Source organism: Triplophysa rosa, linkage group LG1 (assembly GCF_024868665.1).
Source record: "Triplophysa rosa linkage group LG1, Trosa_1v2, whole genome shotgun sequence".
In the NCBI taxonomy this organism is placed as follows: Eukaryota; Metazoa; Chordata; class Actinopteri; order Cypriniformes; family Nemacheilidae; genus Triplophysa; species Triplophysa rosa.
In genome coordinates, this window is record NC_079890.1 from 31099195 (window position 1) to 31115531 (window position 16337).

At 38.6% G+C, this 16337-nt stretch overlaps 1 protein-coding gene across 1 annotated transcript in view; it reads right to left on the bottom strand.

The window, feature by feature from the left end:
- Positions 1-16337, bottom strand: part of adam19a (ADAM metallopeptidase domain 19a) — an 89701-nt gene that overhangs the window by 58814 nt on the left and 14550 nt on the right. The window contains exon 3 of the mRNA XM_057343615.1: positions 7154-7230. Coding sequence (XP_057199598.1) covers positions 7154-7230 — 77 coding nt within the window. The remainder of the gene's footprint in view (positions 1-7153; positions 7231-16337) is intronic.

Consider the following 16337-nt stretch of genomic DNA (forward strand, 5'->3'; position numbering starts at 1 on the left):
CTTGTCAAGAGAGAACAAAACAAGCCTTCTGCAGATGGGGCTGCAGGGCCGAGGGTCTGACAACAGAATCAGTGTGAATCAGACTTGTGTCACGCAGGCATGCGACCGTTCCCACTGCTTATAAATGCATAATCCTATCATGCACAATTTAGCTCAGTGACTTATTTCTACAAAATGTTACTGTACATCCTTACGAGATGTACTGAATCTTTTTCTAAGAATTTGCAGTTTTGTTTGGCAGTTACCCAGAAGTTGGCAACATTTGGCACCTTTTTCGAAGTGCAACTTTTTCAAGTAATGCTTATACGTACGTGTCAATATACCAGTAAAGCAACTGTAATGTAGCTTTTTATTGACATAGAACCAAAGACTAAAATACAAATGGACCTTTTTCAGAAGGCTGTGATGACGTATGACAGTCATCAGCATCGTACATTTTTTAAATGTATGTATGTTTATAACACTATACTGTAATACATTCCAAGAATAGGAAGGAAGGAGACGGGAACCGGCGAACGTTAAACAAACTTTTAATAAAATAAACAAACAACAAAAGTAAAGGGCCGACAGCTACCTCACGGCCAACTGCCGGCCACACAAACATAAATAAAACTTAACACAATGTCCAGGCCTGGTCCTCTCTCGTCCTTCACTCCTGTCGCTCGTCCTTTTATGCTTCCGCTCCTCCGTGAGAGATGCGAGACCGGTGCAACGCACAGCTGACACTCATCATCACTCGCGTCACCGGCCTCACACCGTTCCCTCACGGCTCTCGTCCCGCCTTCCTCGTTATATGTACAAACCCGATTCCAAAAAAGTTGGGACACTGTACAAATTGTGAATAAAAAAGGAATGCAATAATTTACGAATCTCATAAACTTATATTTTATTCACAATAGAATATAGATAACATATCAAATGTTGAAAGTGAGACATTTTGAAATGTCATGCCAAATATTGGCTCATTTTGGATTTCATGAGAGCTACACATTCCAAAAAAGTTGGGACAGGTAGCAATAAGAGGCCGGAAAAGTTAAATGTACATATAAGGAACAGCTGGAGGACCAATTTGCAACTTATTAGGTCAATTGGCAACATGATTGGGTATAAAAAGAGCCTCTCAGAGTGGCAGTGTCTCTCAGAAGTCAAGATGGGCAGAGGATCACCAATTCCCCCAATGCTGCGGCGAAAAATATTGGAGCAATATCAGAAAGGAGTTTCTCAGAGAAAAATTGCAAAGAGTTTGAAGTTATCATCATCTACAGTGCATAATATCATCCAAAGATTCAGAGAATCTGGAACAATCTCTGTGCGTAAGGGTCAAGGCCGGAAAACCATACTGGATGCCCGTGATCTTCGGGCCCTTAGACGGCACTGCATCACATACAGTAATGCTACTGTCATGGAAATCACAACATGGGCTCAGGAATACTTCCAGAAAACATTGTCGGTGAACACAATCCACCGTGCCATTCGCCGTTGCCGGCTAAAACTCTATAGGTCAAAAAAGAAGCCATATCTAAACATGATCCAGAAGCGCAGGCGTTTTCTCTGGGCCAAGGCTCATTTAAAATGGACTATGGCAAAGTGGAAAACTGTTCTGTGGTCAGACGAATCAAAATTTGAAGTTCTTTTTGGAAAACTGGGACGCCATGTCATCCGGACTAAAGAGGACAAGGACAACCCAAGTTGTTATCAGCGCTCAGTTCAGAAGCCTGCATCTCTGATGGTATGGGGTTGCATGAGTGCGTGTGGCATGGGCAGCTTACACATCTGGAAAGGCACCATCAATGCTGAAAGGTATATCCAAGTTCTAGAACAACATATGCTCCCATCCAGACGTCGTCTCTTTCAGGGAAGACCTTGCATTTTCCAACATGACAATGCCAGACCACATACTGCATCAATTACAACATCATGGCTGCGTAGAAGAAGGATCCGGGTACTGAAATGGCCAGCCTGCAGTCCAGATCTTTCACCCATAGAAAACATTTGGCGCATCATAAAGAGGAAGATGCGACAAAGAAGACCTAAGACAGTCGAGCAACTAGAAGCCTGTATTAGACAAGAATGGGACAACATTCCTATTCCTAAACTTGAGCAACTTGTCTCCTCAGTCCCCAGACGTTTGTAGACTGTTATAAAAAGAAGAGGGGATGCCACACAGTGGTAAACATGGCCTTGTCCCAACTTTTTTGAGATGTGTTGATGCCATGAAATTTAAAATCAACTTATTTTTCCCTTAAAATGATACATTCTCTCAGTTTAAACATTTGATATGTCATCTATGTTGTATTCTGAATAAAATATTGAAATTTGAAACTTCCACATCATTGCATTCTGTTTTTATTCACAATTTGTACAGTGTCCCAACTTTTTTGGAATCGGGTTTGTACATTGTATTATATTACCATTGCATCAAATTACAAAAAAATTGTTAAAGGGGTGATTTAACGCTGTTTCATGCATTCTGACTGCTTTACAATGTTAAACGTGCTGTCTTCTCATGCTTATTGCTTAACATGGTCAACATGGTCAAAAATCTCATTTTAGGAAGAGCATTACTGGAAACAGTGAATCTCTGGTAACATGGTATTACGTAGTATTTCTGTGCTCGATACACTCCCCCAAGGTTCGTATAGGTTTCAGAAAGTTATTTTCGTACATGAAAAACCATTACGTAACAACTTTTCTTAGTCCCTTACTGGGCAATTCTCCCGGAAAAGCATGTCCATGGCAAGGCAAAAGAAATAGCCCGCCCACGCGACAACCGACGAGCAATAGGAAGACCCGCTTATCATCAAGATTGGCTGTGCTGCATCAAGATTGGCTGCGCTGCGGGCCTGCAGCTGCAGCTTGTTACTCTTGCGATAGTGAGAGAAGTTGAGGTGTGTTTGTTTGTTCACTGCATTTCAGTGATGGATGTTATATAAACGGTGGATATAACGCTGAATTTGCAGATCGTTTGAAACTGATAGATGGAGCGGTCCCAGTGCTAAAAGATCCCAGACATGAACCACCAGCGGTAAGTGAAACCAAGTCATATGTCTGTGTTTTGCTGGCAATCAGCGTATAACTTACGGGCATAATGTAAACAACATATATAATTGTTATAGTGAATCAACGCAATGATGTATTGTGTGCTCGTGATTCCCAACCCCCCCTCCCCTGCACACCCCCAGGGGGTCATATTTTTCCGGAAATAATCGTACAGTTGTATCTATCATTTATAAATGTGATCAAACTAAATACTCTTCGAAGATACAAAGTATGCAATACTACTCTATAGGTACTGAAGATTAATATGAGATTGGCAGAAACTGCGCGTTCAACCGGACATTTAACGCCAATGCGAGGGTGTTTCTTATACAGCGTCTATGGAAGTCACTGTAAATTTGACATCATTCTCTCTTTTGACTCCCGTTATTCAGACTTTTTCTTTTTGTTGAAAGTAGTGAAAATATTATAGTTGAGTTTTTCTTTTGCTATTTGAGCCGGAAATATTAGTGAAACCAAGTAAACTTTTTTGCCTTGTTGAGTGATGACTGAATTATACAGGCAGCTGCTGTCTTAATCCCGAACATGTGTTTCACTTTCCTCAATTATTTAAAAAAATATATTATATCCTCTGGAGTGAATACATTAAAAATTCCTATTAAAATATGTAGGTCACTTCAGCTCTGATGGGATATGAGGTCAAGCTCCTGGGAGTTCAGCTGCCACGGGATCTTAACGCTCAACCACCTGTTCGGACCCTTTATGTTCTCTCTTCCTCATTTTTCTCAACCTTCCATCCACTATTTCTCCTTATCATTGCTCTCCATACCCTAAAGCCTTCTTGTTCTCCCTCCTTTATCCCGTCTCCTTCACACCATCAAACCATTTAAACCTCTCCAATACTTTCTCTCTCTCTCTCTCACTACTCCCCTCCTGCTTCTCTCATTCTATAATATTATATAAACTCTATTAATCTCCTTCAGCCCTGGTACGCCAGCATCTCTCCCCCTCCCTCTAGACTCCCTCTGCAACAGACTTTAGATGCATGTGAAGTACCCAGGTAAAAACAACCTTTTTCAAACCACTTGACCTTATAAGAAGTCTACTCCACAATGTCACCTCTAACTATACCAAATGAGATGATTAACATAATCACCGAAGTAGTTTAAAATACCAAATGTTAAAAGACAAACTGCTGCATAATTCACTGCAATTCAATAAATAAATGGAATTAAAATTAAGTCTATTTAACACGTTAATTTAGTGATTATTTACATAAGAGCTACAATGATCAAATTAAAAACAGATTCAAAAAGCCAATCATGATTAGTTAATTGGGAACGAATTTCGTAATTTGTGTGCATAACACTCACAGCAAAATATATAATGATGCACAACAACAGTACATTCACATCACATGTACAGTATTCTATATTGCATTAAAACCAAAAACTGCATTAAATGTATACAATTAATCACGGACACCATACATAAATATGGGGTTTGTTCAACTATGTGAGCTGAACCTAAAACCTATGATTTTACACCTTAAACAGCTCAAACGGTTTGGAGGTCACAGATCATGGGTTTTGGTGGATCTTTAGTGGCAGATAAGGTTTCATATTCCGCTAACCAAGCTGCACAGTTACACACCTCTCAAACCAGCTTCCTGCACACACACACATCTGTTTTTTACCAAAGGAAGTGGCTTTTACAGAGTTTATAGAGCTGTTATTCAATCTGCTAATTTAATGTGAATATATATATATATATATATATATATATATAGATTGCNCTGTCATATACAGGTATTTTTTGCTTCTATATATTTACAGTATATATAAATATATATTAATCATGTACAATTCTGTATTATCCTGTCCTGGCTTCTATTCAACATGTTCCATATCACCATAATAATGTGATGTCTTTAAATTATCTTCATTCAGGTTTTCTCAGTTATAATGTGAGGCAAATTTGTCATAAACGATGCCTGTCGTTTGCCTGTATTGGCTTCTTCTTTAAACCCTCTCTCTGCATTTCAAACACAGTAAACACCTGATTTCGCTGATTTATATCACATATCTCTGAAAAGAGTATAAAAAATGCCAAACTGAAAATCTAAACCCAAGCTAAAAAATATGAAAATAAATAAAATTGGAACCTCTTTTTTCATTGTCAACTGCATGAATAAGAGCAAACCAATTATTTTTTATTCTTACTTGCAAATATATGATAAATAGGAGCTTGCAGTCTGCAATACACAATGGAGCTATTCAAGAAGACCGATTAAAGTATCCCTATATACTAAATAGAGACAAAACCTTTAAAGACTGAAAATTAAGTACTGGGGGGGTTTCAAAAGGTATTTATGGTCATGTTATGGGTCATTCATAAGAATGTAACCTCTAACCCAGCTGTCATAGGTCAAAATATCAGCCTTAATGTTAAACTCTTAAATGTTTTAAAATGAGCTCAGTGTAAATCGAAACATTTTTCAAGTGCATGGTGACAAAAACAGATCAGAAAAGCTTTCTGCACAGACCGAGAGGCAGTTCCTTTCTTTATTTTAAGACCATCCTACGGATGCAATTTATACTAAGAGCGACCTTCAGACTGTTATTTTTTGCCATATACTTTAGGGAGGGGTAATAACCAGGCATAAGGACCTCAGCTAGTCTAACATTACCATCAGCAGCTTCCTCTTGTCTTTCCCATTCGAGAAGAACCTCTCAGTTCAGATAGAGCTGCATGCACAGCTTCCTGTTGTGTATTGAAAGCACTCCACTGCAAGTGATGCAAGAAATGTAAAGAGGCAATTAGACAAATGTACTCAAGTAATGCACCTCCTTTTTATCCATTTCAAGAAGAGCTCAGTCTATACGTTGAACTAATTCATTAAATGGTCCTTGGGCTATTTTCCATTTCTTGGGTCCATTACAATGAGGATGCGATCTAGATTCTGCGCCAGTCCTCTAGCCCAAACCCTTCTGCTTGTTATGTTCACTTTGACCTGCTTTGGAGAATATTCGGTCTCGTACACAACCCCAAGAAAAGATTCTCACACTGCTTCGAGCCTTCTTTTGAGTCATATACAATAATCAGGAAGTAAGGCTGCTCTGGGTTTATGTATGTGTGTGTCCATTCTTCTGACCTACATTTTGAGAACTAGAGGAGCCAAGACTGCAAGGGAATGCAAAGTTCATATGTTGTTAAAATAAACATAAGCTCTGCCAAAGTACAGTGATGTGGATCTAAAATTGCTGAGGACATAAAGTCACCGTCCCCAATGACTTCCAGTACACGGCTGAGGATGTAGCATTTGGCCAAATATTCTGAGGGTGATTGAAATACCTGTTCTGCTACTATGTTAGCCAATGGTGGCTAAGACAACTGTTTAGTTACAAACATTCTTCCAAATATCTTTCTCTGTGTTCATCAGAACAAAGACATTTGTACAGATTTGGAACAACTCTAGGGTGAGGAAATGGTGACAGAATATTTATTTTTGGGTTAACTGTTCCTTTTCAGTTAGTCATCTTCCAACTAGCCAAACTCCACACTTCCTGAAATGGTTAAGCTACCAGTCACAGACTGTTAGTTCCAATAATTCGTGCAGCGTCTAAAATGTATTTACAACACTTGGTGATTACAGATGAATTGATCAAATTTACCTGCCATAAATGTTCTAAATTATTCTTTTTCATATCCGTATCTATTAGTGGATCTACTTGCAATTGAAGAGCTGCTTTAGTGAAAAGAATTCCCTGCCAAATATTAAAATGACTACGTATTCAACAATGACAAGTGACTGCATAGCAATTTGAATAACAATTTGTAATAAAATCTTTCAGCGGCCCATTAAGGTATTGAACTTTTCTCTTCTGTAATCTAATATGCCTGTGCTGCAATCTTTAATAAAGGCTTTTTATTTACTCCAAGCCATCAGCTTCATCACAGAGGAAATGGGCAGTATGAAATCTGCCTATCAGTCAAGGCACCCTGTGACTCCTTGTGTCAAAGCAGGAAGGGCGAAAATAATTTGAATTTATAAAAACCATAATTTCAAAGGTTACGAAGATGCAAATCACTCAACACTTCGAAATTATATACATTTATATTTTGCACAACTCAGTAACTCAAAAAGGTCACCTACCGATTACGTTCAACTTCAAGAATCAGATTCAAGTCCTGGGCTGAGACCAATATCTCCCCCCTTTCTGGAAACTGGTCCTGATGAGAGAGAAAACCCCAAAAGAGAATTAAAAAGATCATGCAGACAAAGATATTTTATTTATTATAATGTGCACCGTGCACAGGACTGGAGGAAGAATAAACAGGGATGATTCAGGTGATTTCTCAGAAACATATCGTTGCCCATGCGTTCTGAGAAAGTAATTTGGTGAGGGCACATCTGTTTAGAAAGGAACACAAAAACAACTTTGTATTGAAGAGGAAAATGGCCTGAATTAATTCTCTGCAAACATGAAGTTACTAAAGATGTTGTGATTTCGCTGCCTGTTTTTTCTTACAAAATTTTGGTGGCTCTGTACAGTAAATGCAATGCCCTAGCAACCATGCAGAATACCCTAGCAACCTCACTCAGCACACTTTGTAATGTAATAAGAATGGCCTGGCATTCTTTAGTTTCTTCAGAAAATACAGTTTTTAGTTACTGTGTGGGGTTGTCAAACGATGACAGCATATCAACAGAAATGGACGTTTTTGAGAAATGCATTAAAAACCAGAGGACTAGAGATGCAGACATCTGTCAAAATGTTCTTGGCTGAGGGGGAGTTCGGCTCCGTGGGTTAAAGAGAGAGTGAACGAGGAGGTCTCAGACAAGTTCACATCTCTCAAATCAAATGGGGGAAAAGTTGAGATGGAAGAATTGGGAGTTGGAGAGGAGGGTCACTCTTCCTGAACATGTAATCACTTACCAACCCTGAGAGCTTCGTGCCGCTGTCAAAGAGACAGGTGATGGAACGAGAAGGGAAGTCAGAGGACAACAGGAGAAATGGACATTAGAAGAGGGGAGAGAAAAATGAAAGATGAAGATAAAAAGACAGAGCGCCTGAAAGGAATTGTACGGACGTGAGAGATTGTACGCACGCCAGAGATTGTCGTGGCGTTCTGCAAACAGTCTGGTAGCTAATGCCGTTGGAATTCAGATCTCCAGACTTGGCTGTTAAAACATGTCAGGGAACTCTTAATCTGTTATCACTTAACATTTCATTCCTGTCGTATTCTTGATTTGTGTTGGGTTTAGTTGCACTCTATGTCATAACCACAGCCAATTTACTAGGTCACATAATATAAATAGCGTCGATATCAGGGTATGTACAAATAAAATTAACGTTAAAACTGATATCTTGCCTTTAAAGGAATAGTTCACCCAAAAATGTACATTCTGTCGTTCATTCACCCTCATATCCCACATGAGACTATGACTCTCTCTCTCTCTACTGTGAAACGGAGTCAAGGCGAATTTTTGAAAACTACTAGAAATAGAAAATACGCTGTCTTTTCCAAGTAATAAAAGTGAATTAGCACTGGGGTTTTCAAATCTAAAGTCACCAAAAACACCATAAAAATGTCAGAAAAACACATTCCAAGACTGCTGATAAAAAGCAGAGACAGAGATTGTATGATAAAAGCATAGATAAACAGCATTCCTGATGAGACACAGTCAGACAAACATTTTCGGGTGAACTGTCCCTTTAAAAAAGTTAATACTACACGAGATCCTTTGGACACTTCTCCAGACTCTTCATCACCTCGCTTTAAATATTTATATCAATGGAATCAGTTGTTCCTCTTTTGACATGATTACATCTGAATGATAAATGAAAGAGCAACACAAAGCCAGAGAGGTGCACTCAGGCGCACGATTGTATCCGCAGTCGCAGAGGACTCCTGTTGTTTCCTGAAGGACTGCACCACACTGGGCTTTAAATGTGTGCCACAGCATGCAAATTAGTCTGAACATGTTCATGCGTAATACAACCACACTGCAGGTTACATATTAAAAATGATGTTTGTCTTCATCATGTTGCTTCACATCGCCCTGACTTATGAATGCAGATCATGAATTTTCATCATAACATGAGGGTGAGTAAATGAGGACTTTTTATTTTTGAGTGCACTATCCCTTTAAATCCAGCCAATGTAAAGGTTGGCTTCTTAATGCACTCTCTTATGGTCGCAATTACTTTTCCAAATGATGTAATGATCTGTATCAATGTCTTCCAGGCAAATAATGAATTCTGGATGCAGCAATGAGACCTGCGAGGACTGAGGTAATGCAAGCCTTTGCTGTGAGGTTGTTTGAAAACACTGCCGACATTCAGATTTGAAGTGTTTTCACGCTCGGCCTGCTTCATCTCACAAAGAACTTGCACTTTGCTTTTGTTAATATTCTTGGAGTATATGAAACGTGGCATAATTTTTCAAAGATGGGGACATGATAGCACATAATAGGAGACCGAGACCACAGAGGAACCTTATCAAACAGTGTTTACATCAACCAGGGGAATCAAAGCCAATGTGATTTCACATTACATCCACTCTCTTTTCAATTTGATAAATTGTCCCGATTTCAAACCCACTTTGTAAGGAAGATCATTTTCAGTAAGCGTGTGTTTTTACCATGCGTTTTCCTTTGAACATGCCGGGCACTTTTTGACTAATGGAGGTGATGAAATTATTGAGCTCCTCAGCGCCACACGTACGAGACCTTCGGAAATGTGGTCATCAGCTTTTTTGTAGACGGACAGCTTTGAGATACGGCCAATCAGGCATGAGGACAATATTTAATATGACCTGTCTGACATTAAGGGAACTGTGTACTCCAGATCAAATTTACCACAGTCTCAGTATGATACTTTGTCCTCTAGGATTCCTCATCTCTTATTCTTTGTGTATGAGGGAGTCACAAGGCTGGGATATGCAAAAATGCAAGTCAATTTGTAGGAAATTAACCGGGGCCAAAAGGCAGCTTTCCATATCCTGATGTCCCAAAGCAACATAAAAAAATAACACACTGAAAGTGCAAATATTGGACTTTGATAGACGTTTCTATTTTAGACTTATCAAAGACCAGTAGCATTTAAATCTGTCTCAAGTAGCCAGACTTATGAACAGTGGCGTAACGCAAACTGCGGGGGCCCCCCCGCAAGAGTGGACGCAGGGACCCTTTCCCATATGATCAAATCAATGGAAATCATGCATTCAAAAATTACGTAACTTACCAGTGCCTAGACCATATTTTGTGTCAAAACTATAGCACGTAGCCTCGTGACGTACATCCAACTTGAAATGGTACATCTCACTAGGTTCTGGTTATGTATTTACAATGAGCTGTTGCTGCAAAATTAACACTTTGTCTGTGAATGCACGTAGTTCGTTACTTAGACTGAACTTTGCGCTGCAAGATACCAAAATAATAATAAAGTAATATAACCAAAATCACTGTATACAGCAAGCACGGCGCAGACTTTTGGAACTTGTCATTCTCTGCACTGAAAGCAAGCGTGCGTGTCAGAAGGACGGAGAAAGAGTGTGCAGGAAAAAGGTGAGATGGACTTTTTGACTGTTTAAATGGTAAGATGCTTTATTGCATACCTCCTTTACATGCTGGTAAATAAAGTAACTTTATTGGTAGTTCATTGGTAATGATTAATGAACGTGCTGTATTCCCGTTGGTAAAAAAGAATTCATTATTATCGAGTAGTTTTAAAAATAGTCTTGAGGCGAGATCTGGTCTAGTAAGTGGCATTTTTACGTGATGTTTAAGAAAAATGTCCATTAATTTGACTATTTGTAGCTTGTGTTTTTTATATGTTCCCCTGCATTTCAGACATTTTGCCTAAACACATTAATTTTGCACACTGTGACTTGAATCTGGTTTACTTCGTTTTCTTATTTATTATAAAGGTATATCCTGTTATAAAAAAATTCTGTAAATTAATGTTTGATTGTTTTGGTGCATCAATGTTGCGCTACACGCGCTGTACCCTTGTTAACCACCTGGTGTTGTCTCCACATGCACGCGCGAGCGCAGACGCGCATGCGATTTGACTATCAGTCGACTATAGGCAAGGCGTGACAATTCTGATTCGACTATGTAAATCCTTAGTCGTGGATACCCCTATTAAAAAGTAGTTATAACGTTTAAGGATAAATTCCACAAAATTTCACGCAGTTAATGTATTAACGTTTTATTTGGCAATTGGCATTAAATCTGCTCTATGTACATTGCTTTTCTTAAAAACTTCCCAGCGTGAATGAATGTCTAATTTATTCAAAATCCACATGGAACATTTAACAATTATTGTTTGTTAGGCTATAACATTATTGTCGTTAAACGTGTATAAAATATGATCTGACACTAACGCGTAGCGCTGGACTTCTGCAGGGTGCATACAACGCCTTTCTTATTTGGGAGTTGAGTAGGCTATAGGCTACGTGTATTAAATATACTAAGAGGATCTTCAGCTAATTTAAAATCCGTCACAAAAAGAATACAGCGAGTTCATGACAATGTACGCAATAGAGCATCTTACCATTAAGACTGTCTAAAATGTCCCTTTCGGCATTTTTTGTCTTTCACAATGTCACAATTCACAATTTTAAAGCGCGCGCTGGCTTTCGATGCTGAGAATGGCAAGTTCGGAAAGTCTCTCTGGCTCATTGCACTTCTCAGACAAGTTTAAATTAATTTAGAAAATGACATCTCGATCACCACTTGCATGATGATAGACAGGGATGGTTAAGAAAACTTCAGAGCATAGCCACATCTGTGACACTCGGACAACATTTTGGAGATATTTTATCTTACTTATTTAGCAAAGAATGCTAAGATTGTTACATTCCAGGACATTTGTAGCTATTCTCCATTACGAATGGATAACAACAACGACGACAAAGGATACTGTGATCACCAAAATAAAAGTCCTATTTATTCACATCAAAAATAAAAAAAATTGGGGGGCCCAACCACGCAGGGTCCCCCTCCCCGCAGTGCGTGCCCGTCCGTTACACCACTGCTTATGAATATCAGTAAGTCAGGTTCACTCGGCAGGTTACTCTGGCCGAGACTGACATACTAAGCACAGACAAACTATTTGTTTTGGTTTTGCATGCAGTTTATGTAAAATTGGTCTACAAAAAACATGTTCAGACTTTATAATAAGAATATGGCTCTGGCTTTTAAGTAAAATGAGATAACATATACCAGACAACCATATATACCAGACATTAAATGAACTGCATGGCCAATTAAAAAAATTTATGCGGCTAAGACTGCATTTAATTGTGTAGATTTACAAAAAAAAAGACTTGTTGATTTGCTTATTGGTGTTTTTATGTTGTATATAACTTTCATTAAATGTGATACGTCACCTTCTTAAAAACTGTTTTTTTGCACCTGTATTTTGTTGTAACTTTAATTATTAATCTATTTCCATGCCATTGAAAATGATTGTCTTATATTAAATACCTGATTCTCAGGATGTATTTGATATGGCATTCAAAGACATAGACTTCAGATTGGTAGCATTCATTGTAGAAGCGCACAAAGCATAAATATACTCACACAAGCCTAACCTTGGCTCACTAAGCTATAAAAACATGCAGACGACTCAAAGCAAAAAATGAAAAGCCACACCTGGGTAAAAAGTAATGTAGCATAATAATTTCTTCTATGACAAAAACATTATTTCAAACCAGACTCGATTGAAAAAATCCTCGAGCAATAATTTTCCACATAAGTATGTGGATACAACGAGAGCTGGTTTACACGTTTTCCCAGTTTCCCTCACAAAGAACTGCTAAATCTAATAAAGCTTTTTAAATTTTCACCTTTTTGAGAATGTTGTAACCATTTTGGATGCAAAGTATGACTCACAATACTTAAATGTCATCACTCAAAACTCAGATGTACTGAAAATAATCATTAATAGCCTTCAGGTTGGCCAGATGTCCGAACACTCAACCTCACCAAAAATGAGTCAAACACTCTCACCAAAATGAGTCAATCGCCCAACAAAACAAGCCTGAATGAAGAAACACGATTAAATATCAACACTAGCCACGTCTCAGCTGGGTTCTGTGAGCTGCCTGTGTTTTGAGAGTATGTGCGAATGTCTGTGCATTCAATCCTCTTTATTCCACACTCGCCACATAATTTTTTATAAGATTTGCCGAACTGTACAAAAGCCGACTTTCAGCTGGAGAATGTGGAATGTGCCAGACGGTTTTATTATGTGGCTTATCGAATCCCATTATTGACTAGTACAGCATATACAAATATATTTTTTATACATATCTACCTCTAGACTGAACACGCACGCACGCACGCACGCACACACACACACGCACACACACACAAGGTCTATTAAACCTGTCCTTAATCATATATTCTTTTTAACCTCCAGGTTTACTTTCTCCATTGTATGTGACCCTAATACCGAAAGAGTTCATCTCTGAGAGAGACAGCAAATGAGGTCTATTCCATCATAGCTGCAAATTTAGCAAGTTCAGCTATTTTACTTTTTAAAGTGGGACTTCAGACTCAATTCAATTCAAAGTGGCCTCACTTCTGGAGGTCATTAAAGTCTGGCACTTTGAGTGCAAAACCGGAAACAAAAGGGAGTTCATGGACAGAATAAAAAACATACATAAAGGAAAGTCACTGTGATGGAGTGGAGAATGAAAAGGAGGAGAAAAATATTGGGAGTGAAAGCCGGAGAGAGACAAAAGAGGAATGTAGGGGTGGAGTGAAAACAAATCTAATTCTTTGCAGGATTGCTGGTGTCAAACGTGTTTATTTTCGCTTGGCCATCCTCCCATGTAACCTTGCACTTTCGCTCATTTTGCTGTTGCTCTCTGACTGAACTTTAAGCATGTTCTCACTGATAAATGTTGTGTTTCACATAATCCTTGACATATATAGGGCTCATAATAAGACTAAGAATGATTTAGTGTTTGTATGAGCAATCAGAAGATGCATTCTAATATTGCTAGTAATTTTTTTGTTTGTTGTTAAAAATACATAAAAAGATCTAGAACGATCTGAGAAGCTCACACAGGGCTCCAGACTAACTTTTTTTACTAGGAGCACTGTAGCCCCTGTCTGAAATTTTTAGGACCACAAGCAGAAAATTTGGGGGCACATTATATCAGAATGCAATGCAAATATTTACATTTTTCCTCAAAATAGCTCTATTACTGACACACACTTTGATAATAAATAGACTTAACTCACAGAAATTACAATGTGCCGTTTTATTTTCATTTCAGAGGGATATGACATTACTCAATACCAAGGGTCATACGGAATCTGCAGACTTTTTTTATTCTGTGCAAAACTTTGGAAAAATCTGCAGAATTCTGTGGAACAATTTTAAATGTGTTTACATTTGTACAGAAATGTAAATAATGTGTGTAAATGTTTCAAAATAGTTTTAAAATACTACCTGTCTATGTATTTAACTGCAGGTGACTGTAGTTTGGTTCTGTTCCTCATTTAAAAAGAGGCAGAGTTTACAGAGAAGCTTTAAGTGCTAAGTAAAGATACGGTTTAAACTCTGAAAACACCAGACCAAATTAGTACTGAATTCATTTGAACCACAGAAAACGTGCATGTCATTTTGTATGAAAAAGTATATATTTTATTGTTTATAGTGTTAAAGCAAAACGAATGGTTCATCTTAATGCATTCTTATGATGATTTTATTGTGTATTAAGGACACTTTTCATCATGTTCACGGCACAATGTAAAGATAACTTCACATAAACTTAATAAGAGCATTCCGCCTGTCGTTCATTCTTGTTGTGAACGGATTGGAATTGATTCAGCGCCGTCTCAAGTAATCAACAGATAAATTACGTATTCTGAACTCCTCCGCAGGTAGTTTCACTTTAAACATCTCAAATATCAAATCGTTCGTCCTCAAGCTCAAAAAATCCGTCACAGGAAACAGCGAATCGTAGTAATGCGCTCACGTTGTGTCTAAACTACCCGTTCTCACTCCCGACTCGTCACATATTTACGCTCAGTCAGCACCCCACGGCGTCACTTTTGAATGCGCAGGGTACTCCTTTGGCGTCGTTTTTCGACGAACGGGGAACTGCGTTGCGTTTTCTAAACGCTCCAGACCGAGATGCGTGCAATTCTTAGCATTTCATAATTATTTATGGTTTTAATATTTTATAGCACCTAACCCCAACCTCACCCTAAACCTAACCACTTCTCAGCCATATAAAACACAGCACACGAATAAAAGTACAGTCACGGGTATTTATTGCACAAACTGACCAAAGCATTACAAAATATAACAAACAACTCATTTCAAAGTCCTTTTTGCACCAAAGCCGTACGATAACTTTACATGAAGATGCCGTGCGTGTCCGTGAAAGCATGAGGTCGGCACCCATTTAAAGATAAACCGGAACAGCTAGATGTAGTCGGTTGCAGGAGCCAATGCCGATTCATGTTCAAAGCCAACAAAATGACGCGATCAGTCACGAGATACGGACAGCCAATGGCATCGAAGCTGACGTAACTTCCTCTGGTGGCAAATTTTGAACGTCGTTTTTCACTGGATTTGAGATTTACGGCAGACGATGATCACTTCGCATCTGTTCCTCATACAAATCGATCATTTCGCGTTGATACCCTTGGAATATCTGTATTTTTGAACGACATTGTGACTGCTTGTATTATGTGTTTTATATTACGATAAATAAACTGTTACATTACATTTACATTTAGTCATTTAGCAGATGCTTTTATCCAAAGCGACTTACAGATGAGGGAAACAATGGAAGCAATTGGAACAACATAAGGACAACAAAAAGCTTAAGTGCAATAAAAGAAAATTGGTCTCTTATAGCCTATGACAGTATACAGCGCTAAGGTTTTTTTTTTTTTTTGAAAGTAGAAAAGAGATAGAAGTCAGAACTGATCAGTCAGGTGTTGACTGAAGAGATGTGTTTTCAGACGGTTCTTAAAGATGGCTACAGAATCTGCTGATCATTCCATAAATGTGGAACCGATCCCGAGAAGGTACGTGAGAGAGATTTTTTACCTTTTTGGGATGGCACCAGAAGACGTCATTCATTTGCAGAGAGCATAGGGATCTGGCGGGTATATAAGTCTGCATTAACGAGTGAAGGTAAGGGGGTGCCAATTCAGTGGTGGTCATGTAGGCCAGGAGCAGAGTCTTGAATTTGATTCGAGCGACTATAGGGAGCCAATGTAACTTAGTGAAGAGAGGAGTGACGTGCGCTCTCTTCGGTTCATTGAAGACCACTCTTGCCACCGCATTCTGGATCAT